The sequence below is a fragment of the Agelaius tricolor genome, unplaced genomic scaffold, assembly GCF_023055355.1.
Source record: "Agelaius tricolor isolate 1412-34295 unplaced genomic scaffold, bAgeTri1.0.p SCAF_17, whole genome shotgun sequence".
In the NCBI taxonomy this organism is placed as follows: domain Eukaryota; kingdom Metazoa; phylum Chordata; class Aves; order Passeriformes; family Icteridae; genus Agelaius; species Agelaius tricolor.
Genome location: NW_027269277.1, coordinates 16251507 through 16264766, shown reverse-complemented (window position 1 = coordinate 16264766; position 13260 = coordinate 16251507). Strand labels below are relative to the sequence as shown.

Genomic DNA, 13260 nt, shown 5'->3' with positions numbered 1-13260 from the left:
TGGAAAGGGCTTGGGCAGCTCACCAAGGGCTCTCTTGGGCAGGGTTGTGCCAATCCTTAGGGCAGGCAGACCTGGGCTCTGCTCCTTGCTCTGCTCCAGCTTCCTACCTGAACCCAGCCCCTGCATTTTTGTTTCCCTGGTTATAAACAGGACTGGCAGCATCCACCTGCCACCCCAGCAGCCTTGAAAGCTCGACTCGTGCCTGTAAAAAAATTGAATTACAGGGAAGGATGCTGCTAGGGAATGAAAAATGCCATTTTGTGTTCTGCAGCAGTTCTAGGGAAAGTGCCTACCCCCCTATAATGTCCTTAATTGTTAAATCTTTGGTGAGAACTGTGCAAGATAGCCAAGCTACAGTGCGAGCACATCAATGGCTTGAGCAGAAAATAGGAATTTCCCTGCCATGTCTCTAAGCAGAGGCAGGGGATGCTTTTCCCTCAGCTTTCTCTTGCTGAAAAAGCAGATGCAGTTTAGTTTCATCTCATTCAGGCTCTGGGTGGGCCAGTGTGAGGGTAAGGAGAGGGGAGGCTGCTGGGGCAGCTGCTGGTTTCTCTGCAGGTGGAGGTCTCACAGTCACAGAGCTGGGAGCTGGGCAGGTGCTCTTGGGCTGTGGGATCACAAGGGAAGTGAATCTCTGAGGCTGGAGCTCGCTCTGTTCTGCTGGTGTTTCACTTATCTCTGGATTTCCCAGCTCTGCTGAAATCCCTGCCTGCGTAGCAATGATTTAATTTCAGAAATCCCTCCGGATCCCAGCCAAATCCTGCCCTTAGGAGCACTTATTAACAGGGAGGGTTCAGGCTGCCTTTTGCCATGAGAGGTGCAGGAAGCTCCTTTTTCTCAGAGCTGAGGGACATCACTGAGCTAGGGGTGAAGCCCCAGCTTGTCCCTTCTCTGGGTGCTGCATGGCCTTGCCAGGGGGTAAATCTGCAGTCTGGAAATGGGGGATTCTCTTCAGACATGGGTTGTAATTAGTTATTAATATTAATAAGTTATTAATAGATTATTGAAGTTTCCTAATTCCATTATCTTTGATTGGATTTACCAGTAGATTGAGGGGTCAGGAAGGGGTTTCTGCAGCTCTATGTCAGCCAGGTTACAGCATGATGAGGACATAAAAGCTCATTTAAGGATTGCAGGATCATATCAAAAGGTGTCCAAAACAAATCCTTTTTGTCTTCTCCTGGCTTCCTGAATCCCTTCCCCTGTGCTTGGACCCTGCAGAGCACATTGGAAAGCACAGAGCCTTCCATGACCCCCTACTGAATTTGCTGCAACCCCAATGGTGGGAGAGAGAATGATGCATCTGACTCCATCTTATCAGAAGGCTAATTAATTACTTTATTATACTATATTATTCTATACATCTAAACTGAATCTGCCAAGCACTCAACCCTGCACACACTGCCCAGAATCTCGTGACTGTCCCCCAACAGTCCCAACACACACACACACCTGGCCCTGACAGGCCAAGGAAACAAAACACCATCACTGTGGGTAAACAATCTCCACATTGCATTCTGCTTTGGCACAAACACAGGCACAGCAAATGATAAGAATTGTGTTTTCTTTCTCTGAGGTTCAGAGGATGTGAATCCCAGAAATATTCTTGGGAAGAATCGTGCCTTGCTTTTCTCTGGGAAGAAAAATGTGGGGCTGCAACCCCCTGTCCCTGTGAGCAGGGCACAGCTCATCCTGCACCTCCCAGGGACTGCCCTCCCTGGCCATGGGTGGCCACAGCTCCTGATCTGCTGTCCATGGCTGCAGAATGGACCCCAGGGAGGGGAGGGGAGGGGAGGGAGAGTTTTGTGTTTTCTCCAGGACAAAATGAGCTTTATGTCACTGCATGGGGTAGCAGAAGGAGCCTCACACCACTCAATGTTCTCTGCTGTGCACCTCATCTGGGGACCTGTTTGGAGGGAGGCTGAGAATACCCTGAGTGTTTCAGCCTCACAGAAGGGGCTCATTCTGTTTAGATTTCTGGGTGTTTCACAAACTGCACCACATACATATTTCTCTTTAACCTTCTTTTTAGCTCATCAAGATGAGATCAAGGGTTACTTCTATAGCACAATAATATCAGCCATGGGCTGCATCAAAAACTTCTCAGCCATAATAACTAAAGACATGTATATGTATATTTTAGCCATTAAGGAGAAAACCCTGCCAGAATGCATTATCTTATTTTGGGATGTAAAACTTTGAAGCACAAACCTAAGCTTCATAGTACTGCAAAATGACTCTCAGGGGACAGAAGGATTTCCATAACTAAATTAAACAATGGGCTGTCCAGGCTACTTGCAAGGCTGCTGGGATGGCCAAAATTGGGTCCTGTGCATAAAACATGAACTCTGCTTTGCAGCTTTAAATTGGTTCTTTCATTAGGAGAGCAGCTCTGAGCCAGCTAGTGCCACACAACAGCGTGATCTATCCCTAAAGTGGGGAGGATTTATGGCAACTGAGTGCTGAACTCAAGGCAGCTCATCCATCATGTTTTGAGCACAACCCAGTGGGCAGAGCACAGGACTGTAAATCTGGGAAATCACTGTGCCTTGATTTCCCTGCAAAGCAGGGTGGCAGCAGAGGTGTCAATTAGGAAACAAGCCAAAATCCAAGGCAGGAGAGCTCAGTGTGCACGTGCTGCAGGCTGTGCTCAGCACTCCAGCTTATCTGCAGGCATGTGGCTGAAACTGCCCCTGGTTTTAGCAGCTGGGCAGGCAGCAGGGCCCTGTGGCTTTGCAGGGGCAGTGAAGCTGCTGCTCAGCATCCGTGAGGGAATCTCAGCCTGGGGTGCAGGGGCAGCGCGTGACGAGTGAGCAGCAGCAGCAGCTTTGTGAGACTGAGCACTTAGGAGAAAAGCGAGCATGATGGCAGTAAAAGGCAATCAGAATATTGATTCTTTTTACATACAGATAAGCCTGGAGCTGTAACAAACCCAGGGTTCCCTAAAACTGCTGGAACATCGCTAGGCTGTTTATCTGGCTGGGAGACACAAAGGGATTTCAGATTGAAAAGGAGTTTCAAAGCATCAGGGCTTACGTCTGGATTGAAAACATGTGGATCTGGAGCAGGGTGTGGATGATGCAGGCACACAGAGTCTGTAAATATGCATTGTCTGGCCGTGTGGGACAGATTTGTCTTCAGTGTAAGTGTGGGAAGCAGCAGAGCTGCACTGGAGATGAATGTGCCCAATTACCAGTGATAAAATCAGCCCTTGTTTGGGGCACAGAGCACAGTGCTGAGGGTTCAGCAGAGCAGGAATAAACACTATATAACAAACCTCAAAGCCTTGCCTGCACAAGGAAATTCAGCTCTCTAATTGCTCTTTTTTCCCTTTTTTTTTCTTCTTTTTGTCCCAGACAGTGTAACTGAAGTCAAGACAGACATTTACGTGACGAGTTTCGGCCCTGTCTCGGACACAGACATGGTAGGTGCCTCACAGGGAGGGGGGGCTTCCCCTCAGCTGCTGTGCATGTGTGTGTCCCCCCCCATTCCAGGACAATATGGGTAAAAATGGGATTTTCCTAAGTGACAAGAGCTGGTGGTATCTCCATTCCAGGGGTAAACAGGAGTTGTTTCCCAGGTGTGCTTGGGCTTTTTGAAACCAGATGATAACTGGAGGAATGAAGGTGCTCCCTGGGAAGAGGGGAGGATGCCAGAAGCTGGTCTGGTTTGATGGCAGTGTCAGAGACAATGTTCCACCATCAAACCATGCCTGAAGTGGAGGGAGGCAAAAGAGAATACAGTAGAGGCATGGACTGACTGTGCTATTTTGACATGTTCAGGGAAAATCATTAATGAAAAGGCCTGAGGTCTGAATTTAGGCTTGTATTCCCACAACAGTTTGTCTTCTAATTAAAACAGGACTGTGGAGCATAATTAATAGTGAGGTTTCTCAACAGCAGCTCGAATTCCACACGCACCCAGAGAAGGGCTGGCTGTGGGTGGCTGCTCAGGAGTTCCAGGATGCCACGTGAGGACAGTTGTGCATTAAGGACTGAGCCCCTCCTGCATGCCCAGCCCCTGAGCTGCCCTGGTGCTGGCATAGCCCAGGCCAGTGGTGGGCAGCCCATGCCATGGAGGGAGCCCATTTTGGAGCAGGTTGTCACTGGCTAGGCCAGCCTGGAGCAGTGTCCTGTGGCTCTCACAGCCCCTCCAGAGCTGCAAGGGTTGAATTTCCTAGGCTGGCATGGCCTGAACATCTCTCCAGCTGTCCCACAGCAATCCTGTGCTGGCAAGCAGAGAAGCAGAAAATCTCTGTGTTTCATGGAGTTGCTCACTCCATCACTCCAACCCATGTTGCTTTGGGAAGACCACTCCCTCCAGGGTAAGGAGTTAAGTTGATGTCAGTGTAATCAAGATTATGAACCTCATCTGAGTTCTCCCTCTCTCTCTCCTGCTTTCCTACCACAGCAGAGACCCATAATATATTCAGCAATCGTAGCCCGTGGGGAGTATCTGATAATTACTTCCAAGGTGGAGCATATTTGATTAAGGGAGTGTGTATAATGAACTGTGAAGAAAAAAATATGAGGTATCGAAAAGAGGAAGGTATTCTCTGCAATGTGATTTGACAAAATGAATATAAAATTAGGAAGACAGTTAAGGAATAATAAATTATTTCCCCTCCGCGTGCTTTCGTTCCGTGTATTTTACAAATGCATGGCGAATGTGTTTTAGTTCTGCTGCTAAAAGTGAGGGAGAGAAACCCCATCTCCTCAGGAAAGGGGGAGAGCCTGCTCTGGGGCTTCCTCTCATCTCAGGAGTGGGGAAATCCCTCCCTCCTGCTGACATCTGCCCGGCGCTGCTCCCCCTTCCACAGGAGCTGGAAGTGCGGAATTGGAATTGTGGAATTGCAGTGGTGGAGGAGAGGCAGGTAAAGCTGCCCTGGGGAGAGCGAGAGCAGCTGCTTACAGAGCCTGGAGGAGCAGTGAAATAGGGGTCTCCTCCAGCCAGATCTCATTAGTTCTTGGAGATCTGTTTCACAGCCAGGATAGCTCAGCTACCTTAGAAGGCATAAAATCAGCAGGATGGCTTCTGTGGTAGTGTTGGAAACAAAAAGTTTTAAGAAAAGGCAAAATAACAAAACTCTTTACAAAGAAGAGCCTAGCCAGGTGCAAGAGGTTCTTGCTCCTGGTAAAACACTTCACAAAAGCCATCAGTTTCTTTGGTCTGTTTTTTTTTTTTCTAGTAAATCGCTCAGGTGGGGCTTTTTGGCTCCTGTCCAACTGGCTGTCCTTAAGTTTGAGGTGAAGTCCCCCAGGTGCTATGAGATGTCTTTTCACCTAATTGAGGAAGTTTCTTTCCTCAGTTTTCTGGGCTTTTTTCCTTTTTAAGGAGATAAAGGATAGTTTTGTCATTCCATCAACAGGGGGCACATTCCTACAGAGGAGAGGATGTGGAGACCTTTCCACTGAGGTGCTCCAAGGGACTCCCAACCTCTCTGTTGGTTTGGAGAGCGGAGCCTGTTCACACCTGAGGTGTCATCCTGTTTTTCTAAGTTCTTCTAAGCCTTCTGATGTTTACATTCTTGTAATGGAGTTTCTCACGCACTTTTATGTAAATTATTGTTTTTACATTCCTCTCTGGAGGAGGAGAAATTTGATGGACTGTTGGTTTGTCCAGTGTCATTGGAGTGGTGGCACTTTCATCCTCCAATCCACTGTCACTTTTGGAAGTCTATAAATGTTAGAATCAGAAAACAAAATTCCCTTCTTCTTTCTTTGGAGCTCCAGTGTCTGCCTTGTTTTATTTCGTGTCCTATTGTGACACCAGGCACGCCCCAGTCCTTGGGAATGAGCTCTTCCAGCTTTGCCTCAGTCCCAGGGAAATTATCCAAAGGAAAACAAAAATTGAAGGGGATTTTTTTTGTTTCATGGGTGGACTCTGAGGACAGAGTCAGTCTGGATGTTTTCAGTCACTTCTGTAGGCAGAGAAGAGCATAACACGGAACAAAGTGTGCTCCTTGGAAGGGGGGAGTTGGGAATAATGCTTTTATGGAAAGAAGCATAGAAAGGAGGGGAACATTCTGAACATGATTTCTCTTTTCTTCAGGAATGATTCCTAAGCATTAAAGAAGATAAGCAGGGCCTTGGAAGTCATTAAAAAATGTTTTGCTTCTTTGTCTGGCACTTTTTAAATAGAAACAGGGAATGAGAGAGCTCTTGTCCTGATAAGGACTTTTCCCAAACCTCCCAGGATTGCACACAGGCTCATTTCTTTGGGCTTATCCCAAGAAATAATGAATTAGAGATCACTTCCATGAAGGGGCAAAATACCTTGTACAGGGCAGAGCCCTTGAGAATGTAGAATTTCTCTTTCCTTCCCCAGCCAAGATCCAGAAGGTTCATATTTGAGCAGGGGTGTCTCCATGGCCAGGGAGCAGGGATGGATTTATTCACAGAGATGCCTCATTCAGCTGCCATCTGCTGCAAAACCTGTAGGAATTTCTCTGTCCTATAGGAAAGTGATGCACAGCAGTTTTTCAGCACTGCTGAGAAGTGCTGCAGGAAAGAAATCACTCACAATGATAAGTTTGGTTGGTCCTGCGGCCTCCAGGAATGTGTAAATAAAGATTGCAAGTCTGCAGCAGCAGGGGGAGGAAGAACAGTTGGGACAGAGAGGTTTTCCAAAGACCCCTCTGCCCCTAAAAGTGGTTTCTGAATCTGCATTCACTGAGTGAGGAGCTGGCTTGGCTGCAGGGTTTCAAAGTGGTGACTTCTAAGTGCCCCAGTTGGAATTTGGACAGGAAATTGGTCTTTACATTGGCAGGAAAAAAAAAAAAAAGAAGGAAATAAAACAAGAAAAAGAAGATAAATGAAAGTCACAGGATCTTGTAATGCCAGTAAAGTCTTCAATTCAATGATTTTCTAAAGGTGGCCTGGGGAACAAAATAACATTAAGACAATGTCATGCAAGTTTATTTCTTTTTTTTTTTTTTTATGAGCAGAGATATAATTACCAGCATCCTGGCCAGATTCCATCTCTAGGATCTTTATTTTTGCCTTCTAAAATACCTGTGTAGCTGCACAAAATGGCCTTTCTCCCCTGAAACCTCTGCATAGAGGTGGTGGTGCAGCAGGGCTGCCCCAGCTCTGGCCACTGTAGGGGCTGTGCTGCAGCTTCCCTGCAGTGCTCAGAAACACTGACATGCACATTTTGACATCATAGGTAAGTCATTACCCAAAATGTACTGGATCCCACCTACCCTGCACTGCTGTTAACCCCTTCTGCTCGTTGCACCACGCTTTGTGTCACCCAAGGTGTGCCAAAACCCAGTTTTCTGCCACCTCTTGAGCTGAGTAAAACACAACTTACTTTTCTCTCCTCTCTCCCCAAAGGAATACACCATTGATGTCTTTTTCCGGCAATCCTGGAGAGATGAAAGGCTGAAGTTTGATGGTCCCATGAAAATCCTTCCCCTGAACAACCTGCTGGCCAGTAAGATCTGGACTCCTGACACTTTCTTCCACAACGGGAAGAAATCTGTTGCCCACAACATGACCACCCCCAACAAGCTGCTGCGCCTGGTGGACAACGGCACCCTCCTGTACACCATGAGGTGAGTCTGCCTCTCCATGGACAATGGCACCCTCCTGTACACCATGAGGTGAGTCTGCCTCTCCATGGACAATGGCACCCTCCTGTACACCATGAGGTGAGTCTGGCTCTGCAGGGACAGTGGCACCTCCTGTACACCATGAGGTGAGTCTGGCTCACCTGGACAATAGCACCTCCTGTACACCATGAGGTGAGTCTGGCTCACCTGGACAATGGCACCTCCTGTACACCATGAGGTGAGTCTGGCTCTGCAGGGACAATGGCACCTCCTGTACACCATGAGGTGAGTCTGGCTCTGCATGGACAGTGGCACCTCCTGTACACCATGAGGTGAGTCTGGCTCACCTGGACAATGCTACCCTCCTGTACACCATGAGGTGAGTCTGGCTCTCCATGGACAGTGGCACCTCCTGTACACCATGAGGTGAGTCTGGCTCTGCAGGGACAGTGGCACCTCCTGTACACCATGAGGTGAGTCTGGCTCTGCTGCCAGGGAATCCAGGTCCTTCTGCACATGCAGGGACCTCAGGGGGCCTCACAGCAGGGTTTATGCTGGCTTGCACTAACTCTTGTTAGTAGATTTGAGTCCTGCCTGTGGGGGTACAGTTGTGGGTTTCTCTGGGTCTGGACTGAAGGCACTGGAGACAGTAGTTCATGTTGGGACTCAGGTATTTATTGTTTCTTATCAGTAAAAGAGTCTCACTACTGTGAGTTCAGCAGCAAGGCACAAAATGGCCAACAATCTCTTGTTACAAGGTCTTTTAAGACTAAACTCTCCAATTAAGAACTGACACCTGGATTATTTCCCCTTTTAACCCAATAACTGATCCCAAAGGGCCCACAATGGGCACTTTTCTGCCCAATTAAAAAATGCCACCCAAACCCAAGAAGAAGAAGGAGGAAGAAGCATGAAGAAGAAACCCAGGACAGCACCCTGTGCCCTCCATCTTGCTTCCATCCACAACACACTAAAAATCCCCAAAACCTCAATTTCTCACCAAGTGACACACCTACACTGCTCTCTATAATCTATTTCACACTTTTGTGGATTCCAGTCTATCTTAAAGTCTGGGAAACTTTCTCCATGAGTGAGGGTCAGAGTCAGTGCTGCCCTGGGGTCAGGGCACCCCAGAGCAGACACAGAAATATTCCCTGTGGTGCCCTGGGTTTCCACACCTACCCTGCTGCTTTCCATGCTCTCCTTGTTTCCTACCTATGGACCATCACTGATCCTCAGCTTGGTACATTTTTACAGGTAGATTTTCCCTCATAATTCACATTGATTTTTTTTTTTGCTTTTATGTGCTGAGGTAGATGTGATCTATAGTTTGTGAGGTGCAACCTGGTTTAATTTTCTTCCTGACCTGTGATGGGATATGAATCAGGTAGCCAATGTTGGTATGGGAACATTAGGCTGAGAGAATTTGCTATTCTCCAGCAGCTTAAGAGATCTAAATTTGTTCAGCATGTTAGAGCAGAACCATTTCACACATCTAATGAGACCAAGCTTGCTTGTGACAACAATGGGGTTGTTTTTTCCCACTTTGTGGAATTAAAAAAATCCAAATCTATGTGATCGATGCACATCATTAGGGAAAAAACCCAACAAACAGCTAATTAAAAACTGTGATTTGGAGAAGCCAGGGTTGCAGGAGTCATAGGTTGTAAATGAAACAACAAGCTGCTGATAAATGCACAAGAAAGGTATTGAGTTGGTTTTGGCAAGGTGTAAATCTTTGTTTTAAAAAATTATTTTCTCTGTCTCCATCTCCAAGCCAATCCTAACTAATAACAGGCTTCATTGTGGATTCTGTGTGCTGAGATGCTGCACTTTCACCTCTGTTTATGAGGACCAGGCAGAATTTCATCTCTTCATAGTGAAACTGGCTGCGAATCTACACGGTGTCAGCAAGTTTTACAGCCCACATTGATAAACAATGCCTTGCTTTTGTGCAGCAGTTCTCAAATACGAGCTAATCCTGCCAGTGCCCTGGGGGTTTAGGTCTCCACACATCACTGATCTCACATTAAGGCAGATGGGGTAAATGAAGGGAAAAGCCCAGCTTGACTTAAGAGCTCTGTTCTGCTCCCAGCTCTCTGACCTGCAAGTAGACAACTCACACTCCCCACACTTTGGATCATTGTCTGACTGTAAAGTATTACAGGAGCTGCTGGCATAAGACAGCCAAAAAAAAAAAAAAAAGACTCAATTTCAGAGCTTTTGAATCATTTCACTACTTCTTTATTCAGCAAACAGCCATTAGCTTCAGCAAGTTTTGAGTGACTAAAAAAGTATTGGATTTATTCTTCCATTCAGGGCTGGGCAGGTGCCAGGATGGCAGCAGCATCATGAGACTCTTGGGAATGAGCTTCTGGAAGAAAAGAGAGCCTTGGGATTTTTAAAAATTAACTCAAACCATCCTTCAGTTTAGCTGTCTGCTGAAGAATTGGGGAATGAAGGCCCTCCTCTTACAGGTGCTCCTGTCCCCCTTAAATACCTCCCTAAGGCTTTGTCAGAGGTGAGGAGCCCCCTCAGAGCTGAGGGCTGGATATGAGACCTTTTGTCATGTTTTTTATTGCACAGAGCCAGGAGCTCTTGTGCACAGAGATCTTTTCTTTCCCCAGTGGGTGAAGCCCAGGGGAGGCTCTGGGCAGCACATCCTGGTGCTGCTCATGTGGTTAGAGCTGCCCAGATGACCACAGCATGCAGGACTGCTCTGGGATTGCAGTTAAACACATCCAGGATGGGATGTCTGTCCTGGAACATCTGAGGATCTCCTTTCTTCCTCTTGGTGCTGCTCAGGAGCACCAGGGCCTCTTTTGAGTGGGGTGTCAGGAAGGAAGATGCAAGGGCACAGACTGCAGGGCCAGGACCAAGCCTCAGGCTCAGCCACCAAAATCTGTCTGGCTTTGCCACTCCAAGGCACTCCCACCTCAATTTCCCTGTCAAACAATGATGGTGGTATCACCCTCCCTTGTTAACTGCTTTGAAACCTCTCCCAGGGAAGGGCTGGAGGGAGCCTCTTGTTTTCTGTCCAGGTGATGCCTTTGCTGTCCTCCCCCATGGCCAGGGACGTGCATGTGTGTCCTTAAAGGAAGGAGCAGGAACTTGAAACCAAACTCACACAGCTGGCATCCAGCAAAATGCAAATCCCAAAGGGGTGCCCTGCTCACTGGGGAGAGAATTTGAGCTTCCACCTGATTTCCAGTGCCTGGCAGCACTGCCCAGGTGATCCCTTGCATGGATCAACCTGGCCATGCAGTTTGACTCCTGAGAATGTCCTGCTCCTTTCCCTTGTACCAGGCAATATCCTTGAGGGATCAGCTCTGCTGATGTGCAATTAGAGGCACATCTCCTGCTATTTATCCTGCTGGGAGAGCCAACTCCTCTTAGTCAAGGCTTACAGTTATAGATGAACTTGCTCTGGTGGAACAGCAAGCCTGACACATGCATCCAGCAAAATTACACCTGTGTGACAATATTTATAGCTCCTGGAGAGAGCCTCTTTATCACTGACCAGAGCTCCCAGGAGCTGCACAGCAGCTGTAGCCAAGCATCCAGAGATTTCCTTCAGTCGTGGCACCTTCTCCTCATGGATCAGTGCAGTGTCACAGTGCACAGCCCTGACCTCTGACAGGCCTTGGCACCTGGGCCACAAAACAGCCTTTGTGACCCCTGCACTGAGCTGCATTTCTCATTACTGATCCTTCTGCATCCTCCCTGCTCCTCTGGCTGCCTCAGAGAGCACAGGGAGTGCAGTTTTATTATGTAGCCCTGCCTCTGCAGTCTCTTCTTGCAGAGCTCCTGCATGGTCCAAATAGTTCACAAAAGCCCAGCTATGGTCTCTAAACTCTGGCAACAGACCTGAGCACAACAACCTGGGAATTGTGCATGGATTTATGTAAGGAAGAGGCAAAAAGCAGCCAAAACAGCCACCTCTGGGTGTACTCTCTGGCTCAGATTGTGTGGGGCACACAGATAATGCTCTGGTTCTCCCCAGCCTTGAAGCACAGAAAGCCAGTGAAAGTTTAATGCAGTGCTGATGGGATTCAGCTTTGTGAATCAAGGCTTTAAAGAGCTCTTCTGCTCTTAACAGGGCCTGTCAGAATGGTGTGTTGAGGCTTTGTGGTTATTGTCAGAGTGGTTCCCAGACAATATGTGCTCAAGTTATATGCACTTGGAGGATGTTTTCTTTACCTGTCAGGCTGACACATTCCCTGCATGCCCAAAGGCTCTGCCTCAAGAGCCTGTGCTGCTGAAGACAACGTGCAGTCCTTGGAAGGAGGCTCTGTGATCCCTCAGGTGAGGCAGAGCAGGAGGGAAAGCTGAGCCCAGGACACGTGCAGACCTACAGGGGCTGTGGAATCCCAGAGCAGCTTCTCTACCTGGTGTGCCACACTCAGGGCTTTGGGCTTCCCAGGCTGCCTTTTGAAATCACAGAGCTTTGCAGTGTCTCTCCCTCAGCACAGGCTTTTTGGGGTGTGAATTTACTGGCTGGGGTTTTTTTAACCCCAAGACAGGTTGTGATGGCTCCAGGCTTTGCTGCACCCTCCCCACGATGGAGATGCAGCCTCTCTGCAGGAGCAGCAGCTGGGACAGCCCAGCCCCAGCTCTCCTGGGCTCTGGGGGCTGGCAGCTGTTTGTCTGTCCCTCACAGCCTGGGACAGCCCAGCCCCAGCTCTCCTGGGCTCTGGGGGCTGGCAGCTGTTTGTCTGTCCCTCACAGCCTGGGACAGCCCAGCCCCAGCTCTCCTGGGCTCTGGGGGCTGGCAGCTGTTTGTCTGTCCCTCACAGGCTGGGACAGCCCAGCCCCAGCTCTCCTGGGCTCTGGGGCTGGCAGCTGTTTGTCTGTCCCTCACAGGCTGGGACAGCCCAGCCCCAGCTCTCCTGTTTGTCTGTTCCCAGCTGTTTGTCTGTTCCCACACCAGGGCTGATCCTAGAAAACATCACCGACAGATCCAAGCAGAGCAGAGCTTGGCTGGCTGATAAAAACACAAGCAGGCAACAAGATGAGATTTGCTCCAACTTTTCCCTGCCAGAGCAGATCCAAAGACAAAAATGATCTGTTTTCCAGGCTTGGCTTTGTGCAGACAGGCTTTTTTTAAGGAAACTGTCCCAGGAGGGAGAAATCTTCAGAGAACACCTTATCTCACTGCATTTCTGCCATCATGGGCTGAAATCTCCAGGGGCTGGGGGAGGATGGAAAGTGAAATCAGTGCTTCCAGATCCAGCACAAGGATCCTAGGAACAATTTGGCTTTCAAGCTCAAACCCCTCAATTAAACCTAACCTAGATTCTCCCACAGCCTAAACCATAAACACTGCATGGCCTGACTGTGGTTATTAATGAACCTCCTGGAGAAGAAATCAGGACAAAACTCCAGCAGTATCCCTGGCATAAACAAAGCCAGCCCTGCCATGCAGGGTGCTGTCATGTTTTTGTAGCACTCACACACTGAGGGATTATTACATTTGCGTCCCAGAAATTGGGCTGAGATCCTGGCTCATGCAGCAGCTGCACGCAGGTAACGACAGGGGCTCTAATGACACATCAAAGGCTTTGCTAAGCTCCTGGTAACCATGAGAACGCAGCTGAAGAGGTTTGTTATCCCCTCAGCCCTAGCAGAGGGATGTTTAGCCTGATTCACGCTTCTTGCCATTGTGTTGGTGCAGTTCAAAGCACTTCCCGTGACTTTAAAAGAGG

General features: G+C 48.4%; 1 protein-coding gene across 4 annotated transcripts in view; it reads left to right on the top strand.

Moving 5' to 3' along the window:
* Window positions 1–13260, top strand: part of LOC139597390 (gamma-aminobutyric acid receptor subunit alpha-3-like) — a 116756-nt gene that overhangs the window by 81453 nt on the left and 22043 nt on the right. For all 4 annotated transcript variants that reach the window (XM_071442695.1, XM_071442697.1, XM_071442696.1 and 1 more), the window contains exons 4-5: window positions 3357–3424; window positions 7338–7558. In XM_071442695.1, coding sequence (XP_071298796.1) covers window positions 3357–3424; window positions 7338–7558 — 289 coding nt within the window. The remainder of the gene's footprint in view (window positions 1–3356; window positions 3425–7337; window positions 7559–13260) is intronic.